This window comes from Caloenas nicobarica, chromosome 5, assembly GCF_036013445.1.
Source record: "Caloenas nicobarica isolate bCalNic1 chromosome 5, bCalNic1.hap1, whole genome shotgun sequence".
Lineage (NCBI taxonomy): Eukaryota > Metazoa > Chordata > Aves > Columbiformes > Columbidae > Caloenas > Caloenas nicobarica.
The window spans coordinates 36,189,258-36,207,179 of record NC_088249.1 but is presented as its reverse complement, the minus strand read 5'-3'; the positions used below and the strand labels follow the sequence as shown (position 1 = coordinate 36,207,179).

At 40.4% G+C, this 17,922-nt stretch overlaps 1 protein-coding gene across 1 annotated transcript; it reads left to right on the top strand.

The window, feature by feature from the left end:
* Positions 1 to 967: 967 nt before the first annotated feature.
* LOC135989241 (serine/arginine-rich splicing factor 5-like) lies at positions 968 to 16,815 on the top strand. The gene is made up of 8 exons (XM_065635941.1): positions 968 to 1,052; positions 3,381 to 3,519; positions 6,558 to 6,628; positions 7,398 to 7,484; positions 9,812 to 9,881; positions 13,667 to 13,740; positions 14,223 to 14,333; positions 15,295 to 16,815. Exons 2-8 carry the CDS (start codon positions 3,394 to 3,396, stop codon positions 15,584 to 15,586), a joined length of 831 nt encoding a protein of 276 aa, XP_065492013.1. The 5' UTR covers positions 968 to 1,052; positions 3,381 to 3,393; the 3' UTR covers positions 15,587 to 16,815.
* Positions 16,816 to 17,922: the final 1,107 nt, after the last annotated feature.

Below are 17,922 nucleotides of genomic sequence, written 5' to 3'. Positions count from 1 at the left end.
ACTGAGGGGTGACCTCATCAATGTTTATAAATATATAAAGGGTGGGTGTCACGAGGATGGAGCCAGGCTCTTCTTGGTGACATCCAACAGTAAGACAAGGGGTAATGGGTTCAAGCTGGAACACAAGAGGTTCCACTTAAATTTGCGAAGAAACTTCTTCTCAGTGAGGGTGACGGAACACTGGAACAGGCTGCCCAGGGAGGTTGTGGATTCTTCTTCTCTGGAGACGTTCAAAACCCGCCTGGACGCCTTCCTGTGTAACCTCACCTAGGTGTTCCTGCTCCGGCAGGGGGATTGGACTAGATGATCTTTTGAGGTCCCTTCCAATCCCTAACATTCTGTGATTCCGTGAACTGTTGTTGGCAGAACTGTGGTTGCTGAGCTAACGTGTAGCTCTCTGGATGTGTGCCTTTGCTGCTCCACTCATTAACCAGTACACATACCCATCTTTTTTTCCGTGTCTTGGTCGACAGTCACAGGCAGTTCAGCTGGAAGCAGAGCGGCCAGGGGATGGCAGGAGGTGGGCAGGGATGCACACGCACAGCATCACCCCATCGGGAACGCAGTGCGGTTTATTTCAGGGTGCTCCAGGCAAGCGCAGCCCGGGCCTGGTCGCACCAGAAGCCCCTCGGCCTCTCCCTGGCCCAACGACCCGACCTCGCAGCTCAATCTGACAAGGCTGCAGCCTGCCCCCGCCCGCTGCACCACCCCCCCCGGCACCCCTCTCCTCCCGGCCACAAGCCGCCCGCCTCGGGAACCCTCATCCCCACAAAACTCCCCCACAGCGCCTGTTCAAACGAGCCGCCCGGGCCCAGCGGCTGATGGGCCCCAGCGCCTACATCTCCCAGCGTGCAACGGGGCCGCCCCGGGGCGGAGCGCGGCCGAGCCCGCCGCGGGGCACGCTGGGAGTTGGAGTCGGGCGTTGGCGGTTGCGCAGCATCCGTTGGGGGCGCGCGGCGGTGCTGGTCTCTCGCAGGAGCACGGCAGCCATTGCCGCCGCGGCCGGGAGCAGCGGTTTCCTCGCGGCCCGCAGGACTCAGCGCTCGGCGACGGTGAGTGTCTGCGCCTCCTTGGCTCGCTCGGCGGCGGGAGGGCCGAGGGAGGGTCGGGCGTCGAGTTGCGGGCAGGTTTCTGGCAGCCGGGCCCTGCCGCGGCGCGGGGACGGGCCCGGCCTTTCTTGTGGCGGCCCCGCGCCGAGGGGAGGGAAGCTGCTCTCGGAGGCCTCGCTGGCGCCGCGCAGGCCGCTGGGCCGGGCGCTCGGCGGAGGCCGCTGGGTAAGCGGGGCGCGCCGGCAGCAGGCCGCGGGGGCCGCCGTGCTTCATCGCTGCCCCGCGGCTCTGCGTGGGAAGGGCTGGTCCCGGCTGGTGTGCTCAGGGGGACGGCTGGGAGCCGTCGGGGCTTGGACGTGAGTGTAAAGCTTTCGCGCCCGCCGGGAGAGCCGGAGGGGCGATCGCCTCGGGCTGGGCCGACGCCTCGGTGGCGGTGAACCCAAGGAGAGGCTCCCCTTGCCTTGGGGAAGCAGCCCCGTTCCGGCCCCACTTCTCAGAAAGACGAACGAGCAGATGGCGTTTCGCTGCGGGCCCGTGTTTCCCGAGTGGTTTTCGCCGGCGTGTGGTATCTTGTGAGCAAAGGCGGTTGCATTGTGCTAGGGACAACGTGTGAAGCTCTGCGACTTGCAGGTGTTGGAACAGATGTCGCAGCCATTGTGCTCCCTGGTGCTTGAGTAAATAACGCACGGACAGATAGTTTGCACGTCTTATGCTGTATCTGTGACAGTTTCTCAGGCCACGCCATCCATCTCGTGTTCATTTCCTTCTGTGATTCTTCTCTCTTCCCCACCTTGTTTTTCTGGAACTATGAACTAAAAAGGATTGAACGGCGATTATGCAGTAGTTTTGACCTGTCCATCTGTGTTGTTCCCAAAATGAGTGCTGTTGCCAAAGCGACTGTTCAGCCATATTTTAAAGCACAAAGTTATGTAAGTCTGACCTTCCTCTGCAAAGGCCTGTCTTTCCCTTAATATCCGCTGCTGGCCTTGCCAGTGTTTGTGTGGTAAGAATGCATCAGAGAAAACAATCTGTCAGAAGACTCGCTACTCTGCGATGGACCTGAATCAGTCCTCTGAACTGAATTTCCACGGGGACATGAAAATGCAAGTGTAGCACCACGGAGGGAATGGTTACAAAGGGCAGCTTAGGCTCTTGTAGGGGAAGCACAAAACTTTTCACGTGAAAGCGATTAAATAGGTATCATCTCAGGTCATGGTTCACAGACAGTTTAGGCTGATCTAGGTAAGTGCTGTCACACTTCTACCCCTTGCCCCATAAGAAGCCCTGTACTCTGTCTTCCAAAGTTCTGGCACTCCTCTGGTGGCACGGTGAGCCCAAGTAATGGAGCTAATCAATAGAAACCTAATGGGTGTTAACACAGAAGGTAGATCACACTAATTCAAAATACTGCATCCAAATGGTCTTGAACTACTTTCACAGCTAACGTGATATGTTGTCTGTTTACTCTGTCTGCTTTACAGCCCAGTGTTGTAATATAAGATCACATTGTATTGCCACTCTTATAGGGCTTGGATTCTTTGCTTTTTGATTGACAACAAGATCACCGAGAGAGCCAAATAATTAAAACTTTCCAGTTACAAGAACTTAAAAATTTTTAAATAACATAAAATGAAAAAGTGGCATACTCAAAGTAAACAATGGAGTTTCCATAAAATATCCCATATTATGTATCCTGCATCAGTAGATAGTTTTGAAAATCTGAGTATCCAAAATAACATTTATTTTTGCCATTGTTGAAATCTCATAATAACAGAATATTTCTTCTTTATAACTTGATAGACTGTTAAAAGACGGTAATTTATGGTTAGTGCAAATTGAAATAATTTGATGACTACTGTTTATCTTTGGGGTGCTAATATAACTTTTATTGCAGCAATTATTTTAGATGAAAGTAAAAGTTTTACAATGTATTATGTTGTTATTCCAATGATTAGCATAACAGTTTTGTTCTTTTTTTGACTGCTGTTAGCCCAGTAAATTGATCTTTGAGCTTATTGGGTTTTTTTCTTTATCTGTGATACAAAAGCCTTATTAGTCTAACAGCAAACAAAAACTATTTCTGATACAAGAAGTCTTTTTAGTGATAAGACTAAAAAGGACAAAACTGGGAGTTCTGTGTAGGGTCTGCTAAAAGTCAGTAAGACAGGATTTTCTCACTTCTCTGGCTATAGAGAATTGGGTTTTTAACATATACACCTGAAGGTCAATAAAATCAAATCCTATTTAACCAAGAGTTATGAGGTAAAAGTGATCTTAATCACCCTATTTTAAGTTTGTTAATCTGATAAACAGTGCTGTTTTCTTTCTCAGCATTAACCTTAAGATGAGTGGCTGCCGGGTCTTTGTTGGACACCTAAGCTCACGCGCTCGGGAACGGGATGTAGAGAAATTCTTCAAAGGATATGGACGCATACGAGAAATCCATCTAAAAAATGGATTTGGATTTGTGGTAAGTAATACCTTGTTTTCCTTTCTCTTGTAGGTACTAGCCTTGCTATGCTGATGTCAAGGAAGGGAAGATGTTTAAGACTATAATAGTTCAAATGGGAAATGGAAAATTTCAATCTAATCTAATTTCAACTAAGAATTAGCTGTTCTGGAGCACTGAGTTCAAACTGGACAGGTCAAGATGCTGCCCTCGCACTATGGCAGGCTTACATGCCATTCGTTCTGCCAAGATCAATCCCTTAAATGAAGTTATGAGAAAAGAACAAAAAACAGGCTTTGCTTACTGTAGTTTCATATGAGTATTACTTCTAGGCTCCTATATCTGTTGGTTCCTGATTGCCCTGCAGTGTGAGCTATGTCTTGTTGACCGCCAGCAGCTAAATACCTGCCTCTTAAAGTCTGGAGGTAAATGGCCGATCTAGATGTGAGCTTGAGTTTACTCAGTATGTCTTTTCTAATTGCTGCTGTTTCTCAATCACCTTTCCCTGAGTGTTCCTCTTCTCTTCTTGGGAAGGGCTGTTGATTCATTCAGTAACAACTTCTGTTCAACACCTGTACATGAGTCAGCCAACCCTCCTTTTCTCTCTTCTCCAGTTCCTAAGCAGAAGCATTTTCTTTTCAAAGCTCACTAATATGCTTAAATAATTGTCCCGTAACTCTGTCTAAAAAATTTGATTGTTCTCATGATGAAAATTTTTTTCCTCACATCTGAACAAAACTTTGCCCTCTTTTACCTCGTCATCCCATTTCTGTGCACCCACATGAGGAAAGCACTTCCAGCATCTCTGTAACTGTGTTGTAGGTTTTGGAAGACTCCGACTGGATCCCCCTCGAGCTGCCTTTTCTTCAGGCAGAACAAACATGGCACTCTCAACCTTTCCTTGTTCTCCAGCCTTCTGATAACTTCTGGTGGCCCTTTGCTGGTCCCTCTCCAATTTTTCAATGGTTTTCTTGAGCTGGAGGGGCCAGAGCTGAACATGGTGTTCCAGATGTGGCCTAACAAATGACAAGGAGAGTGGAATAGTCACATCCCTTGGTCTGCTGGCTCTACTCTTACAGCCCAGGACGCAGTTCGCTTTTGTTGCAGCAAGGCCACACTGCTGACTCATACTTGGCTGACTCTCCCCAAGGATTTCCGTGTTCTTCTCAGCAGAGCTACACTCCAGCCAGTCAGACCCCAGCCTGTTCTGCTGCTTAGGATTATTCTAGCCCAGGTGCAGGACTTCACATTTATCTTTTGTTAAAGCCTGTGATTCTTGTTGGCCTAATCTTTCAGCCTGTCAAGGTCTATCTGTGTGGTGGTTTTTCCTTCTGGTATATCTATTTCTCCTCTCACTTTGGTGTAAGCCACAAAACTGGTGAGGGTGCACTCAGTCCTGTCATCCAGATCATTTGTCAATACATTTAATAGAATTATCCTTTGCAGTACCTCACTTGTCGTGGGCTGTCAGTTCATCTTTGGTTTTTGTTATTTAAAATCTGTATTTGTAAACCTGCTACAAAACCAAGTGATTTTGATTGATCATTGTTGTAATGTTAAAAGCATGCTTCATTGCGCTTGATTGAAATCATTGCTTGATCTTTGAAACTAATAATATTTGCTTAAATTTTGTAGATTTCAGCGCAAAATGTTTTCAAACTTCCGACTATAAAGCTAGGTAGACTTGCAAACATTCAGTTTGTTAGAATCTAACTGAAATCATGGCATTTGTAGGTGTCAACTATTGATACTCTTAAATACTGGGCATAAATGAATTTTCTCAGTCTTTGCATCATCATGCAAGGATGTGTCATGTTTTACTTGCTAGCGAAACAGATTTCAGTACAAAAGGGGAAGATTACTTAAGCCAGTATTGCTTCTGAAAAACTGTTTATGCAGACACTTTCTTCAATTTGAGAAGTTTCTTCTCTGTTCATTGCTCGCAAGCTGCGGTTCCACGATTTTTTTTTTCTCCGTCCGCAGTGTTGGTTCAAGCAGGCCCTACCCAGGTGCTTGTTCTCACTGCTTTTTTTCTTTCCTTTCTCCCCTTGTCTCACTTGGTGTTACCACAGTTGTTCAGCCACATAATGAACCTACCTGGGAAGCTGATCTAGTTGAAAAATAACAGTCTTTTTCACGACAACTCCTGAACAAAGTGTGCTGTTTTTCAGTTGGATGGGTTTCTTGACCTAGTTTCCTGCAAAGCTGTATAAACAGCTTTGCCAAGAACCAGTGCGCTGGATAGCGGGCAGAGGCTAATCAGACTGACTAAAGCAGCATTGCTGCCAAAGTGAAGTGACAGATTCCATTGCAAAAGTATATTAAATTGCATATTATAGCTGACCCAGGCCCACAGGTGGCCAGTGCTGAAGAAGGGCTTATGTTTCTTACTCTTCTTATACAGGCACCTTTTTTGCCAGAGTAGTCACAGAATCACAGAATTTAATTTGCTCAGAAACAAATCAGAAGTGCTTTTTTTCTGGTTTACACTTTCCTTCCCAATTCAGTAAGAATTTAATTGGCATCCCTCTTAAAAGGGTTTTGGGAGTGCACAGTTCTTCTGCTTTTGGTTGCAGTTGATCAGCTCGTGCTGTTATATAGGTTTTCCCTGTATGTAGGGCTGTGTTTTAAACCAAATGCCTTGAAGTAATCCCCCCAGCTCTTTTTTAAAAAGCATATTAGGTATTTCTGTAAAAACTGAGGTCATTTAATTAATTTGTTTTATGTAGGTCCTGCTAATAATTATACTGAAATGACTGAGGGGGGCAAAGGGAGTTTGCAGGATGGAGGGAGAAGAAATGCTCATGAATAGGAATATCTTGGCTTTTCAGTCATAAATGTACAGAGTGTTTCAAAAAGATGGATCCAGTTTCAAAACAGTATACATTTCAAATTGGGTCCACCTTTTTGAAACACTCTGTACTAGGAATCCACTTCCCTGTTCAAAGTTCTGGCTGATACTTGCTGCAGAAATCTAACATTTATAAAGAAAATATGTTTTCTAGCATTTGAATATACTATGAGGGAAAATACTTTTTTTATTCCTATGTTATTTCTAGGAATTTGAAGACCACAGGGATGCTGATGATGCAATTTATGAACTAAATGGTAAAGAGTTGTGTGATGAAAGGTAAGCGTGATACCATAATTTCCCTTAAGAACAGCAAAAGTTCTTTGTATCCAAATACAGTGCATTAGTTTGTGCTCTGACATTTGTTTCTTGTGGCTCTGGTGGCTTACCCTTTCCATAACTTTATCTAAAGAGATTCATTGGGAACCTAGCTACGATCTTATATAAAAGGCAGAGATAGTTTGGGGGTGGTTTGGAGCAGGGCTGACTGTTTTCTCCACTTGCACTTATTTCTCCTTCAAAGCTAATTCAAGGTCTTGTCACTAGAAATATTAGTAGAAATTAATTAAACTTATTTTTTTGTTATTTATCTGTCAACTTCAGAAAATAAGTTGATGATAACCTCTCATCGTTTAGAGTGTTGCCCTTCAGTTTGCAACAATGTGGACTATAGTAATTGTTACAGTAATTTTTATTTTGATTGTGGAAGCTGGGTTTAGGTCATTAGGTGGTTGTTACTTATTTTGGTACTCTCTTTCCCTCTGTGATTATTCTTGGGCTCTGGTTGAGCCAATTTAATTGTTTCAGTCTGAATTACAGACCTATGACAATTTTCATCCAAGTCTGAGGGAGACAAGTGAGACAAGATAATGCCATGGTTCTGGCTCTTTAAGAAATGCCAGCAACTCTGTTATAAATCAATCCTTGCAAGGGCAAGATAATTCTTTTTCATGCACATGTGTTTACAGTTGTGAAAGATCTAAGTCAGTGTCAAATACTTAAAGTTTGTGTTTTATGTTTTGTTTGCTTGTTTTGTTCCTGTCTTAAGGGTTACGATAGAGCATGCTCGAGCCCGAAGAGGAAGGGGCAGATTCTCACAACGGTTCAGTTATTACCCATCGCAGAGTGGATCTAGGTGAGTGGTCTGGACTCTGTTTCCTACAAACACAGTAACTGAAGAACTGTACTGAAATACTGTTTTCTTCTAGTGGTCGGAGTTAGGGCTCCAGCTCTGTTTCCTTGTATAGTTTCACAAAATAAGTTTTATGTTCTCAAACCTTGCAGGTCCATTACTATTATTTACCTTCTCTGGCTGAGGAGAAGATGGATTTTAAAGCAGTTTAACTGGCTCGCGGAGGTTCACAAACCTGCTGTGAAATGCTCCCTCTCCATGTTGTACGCACTACATTGGTCTTGCTTCCTACTGTTGTGTAAATGATGTGAAGGAGTAATGCTGCAGTTGGATTGGCTGGTTTTAACACTAAATCAAGAAAAATGCCAGAGCTGCTCTACTGAGGCTTTTGTCATTAAACTGAGCTTACAGGCTAAGTAGAATTACTGTAGAACAATACTTCAGGGTATTTACCATCTAGCCAAGTTTTCACATTTCCGGTTGTATGGTTGTCAAAATGCTTACTTCAGCACAGCATACAAAAGGAACCGTATTTGAGAAACAGTGCTAGGGCAGAAGTTACTAGCGTACACAAAAGTCTGTAAATACCAATTGACTAAGTCTGCTGATGGAGTGGGTGCCTTGCTGAAGGAGAGCCTCTGTCCAACGATGGAATTTGAAAAACACGACATAGCTCATATCTAGAATACCTGTAGTGGACATTGAGTGTTTGTGGAGTTGTTCACTTTCAGTAATTTAAGCCAGTGGTGAACACTGTGCCAACTCGCAGTGGAGTTTGTGAAAGCTCTGCAGACTTGCATATATTCCACCAAACAACTACACGCCACACCTTTGTACTTTATATCTACCTGTGTGAAGTAAATATGCATGGAATAAATTACTCTCTAGAAATATTTGTAGCTGTGGCCTATGCAGAGTAGAGTTTGGAAGAAAGATGAAGACTTTAACTGACATAAACCTCTGTGTTTGTATCAAAGTCAGAACTGCTGCCATTTACAAACCAGTGTCTGGAACATCTAATTTGCATATGCAAGTATGCTAATTAGATTATTTTTTCTTTAGTGGCAGTAACCTTGATGCGGTATAATTGGTCCGAGGTCCAGGCTAAAAGTGGACTTTTAAAGTAGGAAGTGTGATTGAAGGTCGTGGGCATCTGACGTTGTAGTCATGTTCATGACGTCAGACTGCCGATGCCAGACAGGAAGAGACTGCGGTTTGCAATAATGGAAAAATGAGACTCAGCCTGCCAGTTTTGGGACTCTGGGACCTCTGTTTAAATGCCCGGAAGATCTGGATGTTCTGAAAAAAATTGGGACACTTTGAGGTATGCACTGAGATGGAATTGCCTGTGCTTCAGTGTACAAATCAGTACACACAATTTAGGATTATGTTTCTATGGGAGGAGAAGATGAGAATAATTTTCTCTGAGGTCAGTGTTCTTCATTCTTGAATCTTTTTACGGTAATATGCAGTAGTGCCATTGTTAGAATCCTGCGTTACTTATCAAAAGGCTAGCATACCTTTTTTCCATAGTTGTTAGATCCCTTTAGATTCAGAATGACTAGGATATGGAACAGAAATTACCTGCAAGGGCAGTATTCTTTCCAGATGTCTTACTCTTCTGTATGAACATTTTCAAGCCACATTTTCATTTTTGAGAGGGTCTTTAATTTTTGGTTAAGTGAAAAACATCAGCATTCATTCAGGAACTGCGAACAGCCACAGTTATTTCAGGGCAACCACTTATCTAGCTCTCATTTTACTAAAATAAGAATATTTCTGTCCACAAAATTATCTAATATAGGTCATGGGCACATTTATAAATATTAACAATGATTTGGAATTTAGAAGTGTGAGCTAAGATGCCTTTTAAATTCTGTCTTCTATCTCCCTGATATGAAGCAGAATTTACCCTACCAACTGAAAAATAAATTTTTATATTGCCCCTTTATATGAATATCCTCCAAAACCATATGTGTGAGCCAAGCCTGTCAAATACCAAAATGAAACTAATTCTCTTCACATTATTTTCATTCTACTAAGCACTTATTTCAGTGTATCTAGAAAAAATGGCGGCTTTATTGACTGCCTTGGTATAAAGTTTTTTATCTAAATCATCTTTAATCCTGTTGTAGCAGCTCTCTTCATGTAGTTGACTCTTAAATATATTCTTATCTAGGGGGAATCAAATCTTCAGTCCAGCAACAAGGAAAATATTTAAATCTTTCAGCAAACTGTAGAAAACGTCAGATTTCTTAAGTTCTAAATTCCTTACACTGGAGACTTTTTCCTTTTTTTTTTTTTTTTTTCCCTCTGAACTCTTCTGGCAGGTATGGACCTCCTATTCGTACTGAACACAGGATCATAGTTGAAAACCTTTCATCCCGTATCAGCTGGCAGGTGAGTTAACATCTTCTTTTTTTACACCTTATTTTCTTACCTGGTAAGTAGGCTGCTCTCAGCCTAATTTCTTAATAAAGCCATCATAAATATTTAACCTGAATAAAAAATAAGCAAAAAGGCTTCAGTGATTGGTAAAAATTAGCATTCAGACACTTAAAGAAGTCTTGTTTCACAGCTGTGCAAATAGTTCTATAACTAGATTTTGTAGTTGGGAACTGATTCTTTCTTACTTGTGTTTACCAACTGATCAAACTTTTGAGGACTCTTAGATTGTTTCTAAATTGTTGAAGCATAGCATCCATCTGTTCGTATTGTCACACCTGGAAGCGCATGCCTTTGTTTTGGGTAAAATTTATGGTCTCTTCTATGTTTTGTAAAATATTTTTGTGACATGATGCATGATTGAGAAGTCTGGTAATATGTCATTAAAACGAGTCTTTTGAAAGCTACTGTGTGAAGTATGCTTACCATAGATATTTCCAAACTTTCAGTAATTATATTTTGAAGCTTCCTTAGTGCCTATTTTTTTTTCCACCCCTTGCTAATGTTTTGCTAATTTTTAGCTGGCTTTTAACAGAATAACCATATAATCAATTCCTTTAGTTGTGTTCTGTGCAGTATACAGTCTACAGAAATTTTACTTTTTAAGGGCACAGCAACAGATGCTGTTTACAAAAGGTGACTGAATAGTGGAGTTTAGTCTTGTTCATTAACCTTTATATTCTTTGAGTAAAGATACTTTAATTAGTGCACTGAAAGATGCAGTAGGACACGTGGAATGTTCAAAACCTTGGTCTTGCAGCTAAATCCGCATGAGGGGGCTGTGTGGCTTGCCTGGGACACCGCTGGTGTCTTTCATAAGAGCTTGGGTACAGTCCATGCAGATAAATGGTCGAACTACATTTGTTTATCTTCTGCATGACAGGTTCAAAAGTTCATAATTGTACAGTTGTGTTAATTATTGAATAACTAGAAAAACAACTTCTGAGTTGATGTGATGAGCAAGTGGTTTTCATCTAAATATCTTCTGGATATGCTGTGCAGTTACATATATGAAGAGATTGTTATAAAACACAGCACTTGGAAACGACAGTAGGGACCAGAGAAGTAAGCTAGAATGAAGTGTTAAGGAGAGTAAATCCTGTAATACTGTTTAGTGTTAAATTCATAACTTGAAAAAAACCTTAATGTTTTTGTAATTTTCTTTTGCTAGTGAATATTTATAATGGCTTTATGTGTACGTACTGTTTTAGACTGAAGCCCTCCCAATTCAGATTTCATACTGATGAATCTTTAGGATTCTAATTAAATGTTTTAATGACTCTCTTAAATATATGGTAAGTTAGCATAAGAGACTTCTTGATACCTGTCTAAATAGAAATCATTTGAAGCTAACATCCATATGCAAGCCTCATTTAGTTTTAAAGTGGTACTGCTTTGATACTGACTATACTGCTTTAACTTCTTTTAACTATGCTACTTACACAACAGATTAAAATAGCTAATACATTAACAGTAGTGGCGTTATTCTTCCTTTCTAACCCCTGGGCTTCTAGCAAGCACAATCGATATGAAATCTTGCTTTAAAACTTACACGCATAATTTCGTCTTTGGTGTGTGCAGATCCCCATGCTTTGAGAACTTCTGTCTCCTTAAAAAGTTATTGTGATGGGATATTAAAAAGAAATGCATTCAGATCAGTTTCCTCAAATCGTTGGCTATATTGTTAATAGGTAATCTCATACCTAAGTAGTAGACACTGTCAGAATTCTCCATATTTTAGCAAACCTATATTTCTGCATGTTCAGAGCTTTCCATCCACCCTCATTAGTTCTTCAGTATCTGGGAATTTTCAAGCAGTTGGGAAAAGTAGATGTGTTACATCAAGATGTAATTTTTAATATGTGTTTTTCTGATCTATGGTTGTCCTATACCTTATTTTCCGTTGCTGCTAAGGACAACAGGGTATTCTCGTGCTGTTTAAGGTGAAGCAGAACAGTAAACTTAGGATAAAATTTGACTGTTCCACAGGTTAAGTAAAACCAGATAACTTTAAAACATTCCCCTAATGATAGTAAATACTCTGAGCTTTTGTAACATGTGCACACTTACTCTCTTTTGAGCAATAATGTTGGCATCTTAATCATGTTGACATTACTGTTACAAATGATATTTCATGATGACGATCCTTAGGAGTCAGTGTATATTGTGGAGAGTCTGGGGGCAGGGGGGGCCCTCGATTTTAAAGCCTAAAGTTATTGAATTAGAAAATAATTATGTAGATTAACATTTTCTAACTTCCTTTTGACTTACCAGGTCTGGTTAAGATCTCACTGAATTGAGCAGAGCCAAAATTTTGTTCTTCATCTTTAAATTGGACTAAACATACTGAGGTTGAAGTATTATTTTAAGTGGTACTGTAGGGCCCATTTTTCATTTGCCATTAAGGTTTCTTTGTGTTAAGCACAGGTGAAACAAAGAAAATATCTACTAGTTTTTAAAATGAAATTATTTAATTTTAATTAAAATATTAGATAAAACTAAGCTACCTTATATTCTGTGGGAAATGTTCTAAAACTTTTCTTGGCTTTTTGTTCTGTATTTTTTTCTTCCCTAAGCATATTTCTAACCAAGTGCATTTTGAACCTCTTCTAACAACCTTGATTTGGTTAACCCTCACTTTCTTGTGTGGAGGAAAAAGAACCAAAGATTTGGGGGTTTTCTAGTGGCTGAAATTCTAGGGTTTGGCCTTTTCTGAATTTGCCTTTTGGTTCCTATGACACTTCTGTTTTTTGGCGATCTAGATCTTGGTTTGCCTGGGTTTGATCTCGATTGGCTAGCACAGGTCATCCTCGGGTTCTTTAGCCACTTCTGGAGACTGGCGACTATGTCCAGTGCTTTCAGGGCCCCTGGTACCTCCGTGAAGCGTATTGCTATGAGCCATCACTCTGCCTTTCTCATGTAAGAGAGTTCCTCTTGGCCAGCTAGGTATTGGACAAGCAACTCTTTGCTTAAGGTACCTTCTTGTATCATCTGCCACTCGTGGCATGTTGCGGTAAGTAGTCTGGAATTGTAAAATACCAGATACTGTTTGGTAAAAGTACTGCTTTAACTTATAAGAATGTTTAGCTTTTTAATGACCTTTTATATTACTTGTTTGTACTTTATCCTGTTGCTGAACAAGTAATTTTACAGCGTCTGCATGTTTAGCCACTATTAAGTTAAATACAAGGGTGTCTATTGACGTGGCACTGTAGCGTGACAAATATTTAGGTGAAATATAAAAACATTTTTTCCCTTTGTAAAATTATTCATTATATAGTAATTGCACCTTTTTGCTTTTAATTTTGCTGTGAAGTTGGGGGAGGTGAGGCATATAGAATGAATTCATCTACTTATATTGGATTGTCATTTAACTGGGGTGTTAGTCATGAAAATTTGCATTTAATACTATGTTGCTTTTCATCTGTTACCATTCTGATTTCAATGCATATGTTGGTATTTTAGGTATTGCATTGTGTTTTCATAACAGCTGGATTTGGGATGCAGGATTATTTTAAAAGCAATAGTTTATTCACTGTGGTTCTAAAAATGAGGAATCATTTCTATAGGCAGCTGGTATTACATAGGCTGATTCAGAAACTTTTCTAAATTATATGTATTTTTGTAAAGTATAAAAGCATTAAGCAGTTCTAGCAGATAAAGTTTTAGGCAGGCATTACTTACTGCTGGCTGACTCATTTGTGGTCTGTTTAAGGCTAAAATGTTAACTTTTACTGCAGGACTTGAAAGATGTCATGAGAAAGGCAGGAGAGGTCACCTATGTGGATGCACACAGAAACAACAGGAATGAAGGGTAGGTTCATTTTGTGTCTAAATCTGTATGATAACTAAAAGTCTTAAAGGCTAAATTATCCTTGCAATGTAAAATAAATGAAACATAGATCTTTGGCTTAGGCGCTGAACTTTTTCTGATTTAAAAAAAAAAATCTAAATAGGGCAGGGGAGTCTGCAAGTATTTTGTTTCTTGGAGAGCTTTAGAATGCAGTTTAATGGAGGACTGAGAGGTATTTCCTCAGCTGGTGCAGGTTTGCGTAGCTTCTTGGATTTTCTCCATCTCATTGCAGATGAGAGCTCTGATAAGGTTTAAGAAGATGTGAGAGGTATGGATCGCTAGGACTGTTAGCATCGCATTTTCCTGTTAACCAAGTTAAAAATTAGCTTTCAGAAGAGAAGACATCAAGCTGTGAATCAACAGGTTGAAAAAGGCTCAAACTTGTTCTTCTTGCTTTTTCAGTTTCTCTGAAAATTTTTCTTTTTTTTCCCGATGGTGTACAGGGTTGTGGAATTTGCATCCTATAGTGATATGAAGAGTGCACTGGAAAAACTGGATGGCACTGAGCTGAATGGACGCAGAATTAGATTGACTGAAGATCACAGAAGGCATAGGTATGTCACCTGACCTGATAAAATTCTGCTGAGGGCATGGATTTGGGTACTATTGATGCCAAAGTTTATTATCTGATTCTTTGGCCCCAAGCTAAATGTCTCCACACAGAACCACTTTCTAGCAGTGCAAACAAATTTAGATAAGAACTAACTTGCTGAAAACAGGGTAAACAGAGCACTTTTGGTTGAGAGTAAGGAGCTTTTCTTTTTAAGATAAAATTAGATATTTAAATGAAAGGACTTTTAAAAAAAGCTGTTAATTTTTGTATTCTTAATTTAATGAAAAGCTGCTTCACAGTCCTGTGAAACGTCTTTCAGATAGTTGTGAAAGGCAACTTTTTCATCAGAATAAAAGAAAAACAGCTTGCTTGCATTATTCCCAAAGCACTTCTGCCATTTAGTCATTTAAGAACCATGTTAACTGCAGCTCCTTCATTGTCTCTGTGAAAAACAAATAAATTTCTTTTCATGAGAAAAGGGATGCATAACTAAAGAAGGTGTTAAACTTTCTAGCCTTAAAATGTGCTGCTGTTCCCTGCATTTAAAGACTTTTTTAGTATCTTGAAAGAAACCCTAAATAATTTACATGGGCGTTTCTAGAGAGAATAAATACTACAGGTATCATTTTCATTTCTGTGCTTTTCTCTATAGATGTCTAAAAATTTGTTTGTCTCCTCCTGGTGGGGGCAGGGGGAAAGCATCTTTAATTAGGCCGCTCATGTTTTTCATTTAGCAGAGAATGTCAAGGCGTAGCAGTTCCTGGTAGCCTTGACCTAGGAAGATACTGTTGTGATGGAACTTAGCAGAAATCTCGCAGCACTCTGAAATAACTGAATGCTGTGCGTAGCACATTCGGATGTTCAGATGGATGTGCTGTGCATACAAAGTAGTTGAGAATTTAAACTGAGTACTTTAAATTTAGTAGGGGGTGAGACTACAGCTTTTAATTGTGTTTCTCTAGAAGCAGATCTCGATCAAGGAGTTACTCAAGATCTCGCAGCAGGTCCAGGTCTACAGGATCTTCCAGATCGGACAGCCGCTCCAGGTCCAGGTCAAGATCAAGGTCCAGGTCCAGGTCCCGATCTCGATCCCGGTCCCGATCTCGATCCCGGTCTCGTTCTCGCAGTCGTACACCTAAAAAGAGCTATTCCCAGAAAAGCCACCGCTCCAGCTTGCTAGCTTCCTCCCCATCTCCCTCTTCTTCTAAAAGAAAATCTCGTTCTAGGTCGAGCTCTGCTCGTAGCCGCAGTTAACCTGCTATTAGAGATGTATTAATGCATTTAATTTGATTCAAGTTTCTTGAAGACTTGGGACAAATTATACATGAGAACTGGGAGGGGAAGAGTTAACATGATGAAAGGGTAACCTCCTTTTACATTGCCAAAGTGCCTGTCATCAAATAGGCCATCTCTGTGAGGAGAGGCTGTCAGCTTTCTCCTTTCAGTGAAGTCTGGAGTGGGAAGTCTTTTTATTTTTTTCCCTGCTATTAGTAAACATTTATATCATAGATATATTATGTACACATAATGCTGAGGTAATGGGATGAGACAATACGCTGCTTTCTCCCTCTCTTGCCCCACACTTTCCCCTCCACCTGCAAGGCCTTTGACTTCCAAAATACTACGTTAGCTTTTGTCCTTGGTATTCAATCTGAGAAGAAGAAGTATAGATTTTATTCCGTTACAGTTCTGTGGCTACTTCTCTGTGTAAGAATGAATGGACCAGCTGAGTTTAGTTTAGAGTTCACTTTTTTTCCCTGTTGCTTGGCTTTACAGGCTGTTTAAGTTCCAGCTTTAAATGACATTGATAATATGCTTAATTTGCAACAGACTTTCAGGAATACACATCGATCAGTTGAATATTGCTCACTTGGTTAGTGAATCAATACAATGGTAACCAGTAATGAAAGCTGGAATTTCCTGTTAAGACGAAACATACCATCCAGACGTCAGGAGTATTGGGAATCCATTCTACTAATTTTCCAGTAATTCACTAGTATGTGGTATTGTATGTAGAGGCCTTATTTGACAGGTGACTCCATAAAACTGCACAGAAAATGTCAATATGCATGTCCATGTTTTTGATGTTTATAAAAGTGACATAGCTCTCATACCCAAAAGTATGATACTGAATAACATGTGTATGACTAGCAATAGACTTGATGGAAAGGAAGGTTATTTTAGTAAATGACAGCAGCAAAAAATCTGAGGAAAAGTGTAGTCAGTTGTGACAGAAAAAGTTAATCATGTTAAAGCATAAAGAGGATCATTTCTTTAAATCTCCTGGATGCACAGTTGTTTTAATTAATAGAAATTTCCACTGCAAATACTGTTTGTTCTTGTAATTTGAAATTAGATTTTTTTTTAACTTCTGTATCGTTAAAGAAGGGAAACATTTTTGGAAAAATATGTAAATTAATCCCAAAGTCTTACGTGCGTTTAAATGTACCATTCCTAATAAAATAAAAACTTTTTCTGGCTTACCTTGCAGTTTTGTTTAGCAATGTTACTGTTGCTGGTGTTCACTTCATACAATCTTCCAAACATGACCACAAGGAAATGTATTTGAAGGTGTACCCATATGGAAGCAAGCAAAATGTAAACTAGAAACCAGTTATGACACATAAGTAACCAGATGCTGACTAATAGGAGGACAGAGTAGGGTTTTACTGTCGTGGCCATCAGTGGCTGTTTGCGCAGATGTCAGACAGTATTTCTGCAGTCTTTCCAGATCTGTGTGATATCTTCTTGTCCACCTGTTCAGAGGAACCAAGAACTAAACGTTCATAGGTGTTGGAATCTTCCTATAGGTAAAATCATGCAGGGCGGTGTGTGTTACCAATGCAATGTGACACAATGGAAATAGACCTCTCACTAATTTTTTTACATGTTTATCAAGGTGGCATGCAGTGGCTCTTTGTTCCCCTAAGACATACAAAGGTGTTCAGGTGAGGAAAAGGTGAGCTTTTGAAATACTAAGAATATAAAATCTGATCTTTCTCTGAGGAAAGGTTTGTTTATGGTAGATGTGAACTTGGCAACTTTCTCTGTTTATTTGAAGGGCAAGGGTAGGAATCTTCAGCTGAAACAGCTTAAAGGAGAGTTTGAGCCCCTGGTTACTCAGCTCTTAGTTATTTCTTTTGGTATATTAATTTAGGTGCCTGTAGAAATAATGGACTTTGAAGCCCAAATTTTTATTTATCGTGCACATGACTTTTTCCATTATTTTTGCCATGTCAAAAAAGCTTAAGCCCTTAGAATGTATGTGGGGAGAAGGTAGAAGGTGGGTCTGATTTCCGCTCCCCACCATTTCCTGCTGTGTCATCATGGGTTTTTTTCCTTTTTTCTTAAAAAGTACAGACTATGAATAGCAAATTGCATTTTTTTTTCTTTAGGGAAAAAGAAAACAAAAACACTAAACCACCACACAAAAGTCAAGAGTATCTTACCAGGAAGCTCTAACAATTTTGAGCAGGTTTCAGAGCAGTGCAGCTCTGTTTGGCACACAGAGTTAGAAATGAAAGCTATGTTTTTCATTTGGATTTAAAGTTTTGAGCTTGCCTAATGTAAAATGAGCTGCAACTGTGTAC

Coding starts and splice junctions, on each gene's coding strand:
- LOC135989241 (XM_065635941.1), top strand. CDS start 3,394: ATGAGTGGCTGCCGGGTCTTTGTTGGACACCTAAGCTCACGCGCTCGG. Junction 6,629..7,397: donor AAAGAGTTGTGTGATGAAAG/GTAAGCGTGATA, acceptor TCCTGTCTTAAG/GGTTACGATAGAGCATGCTC. Junction 14,334..15,294: donor GAAGATCACAGAAGGCATAG/GTATGTCACCTG, acceptor GTGTTTCTCTAG/AAGCAGATCTCGATCAAGGA.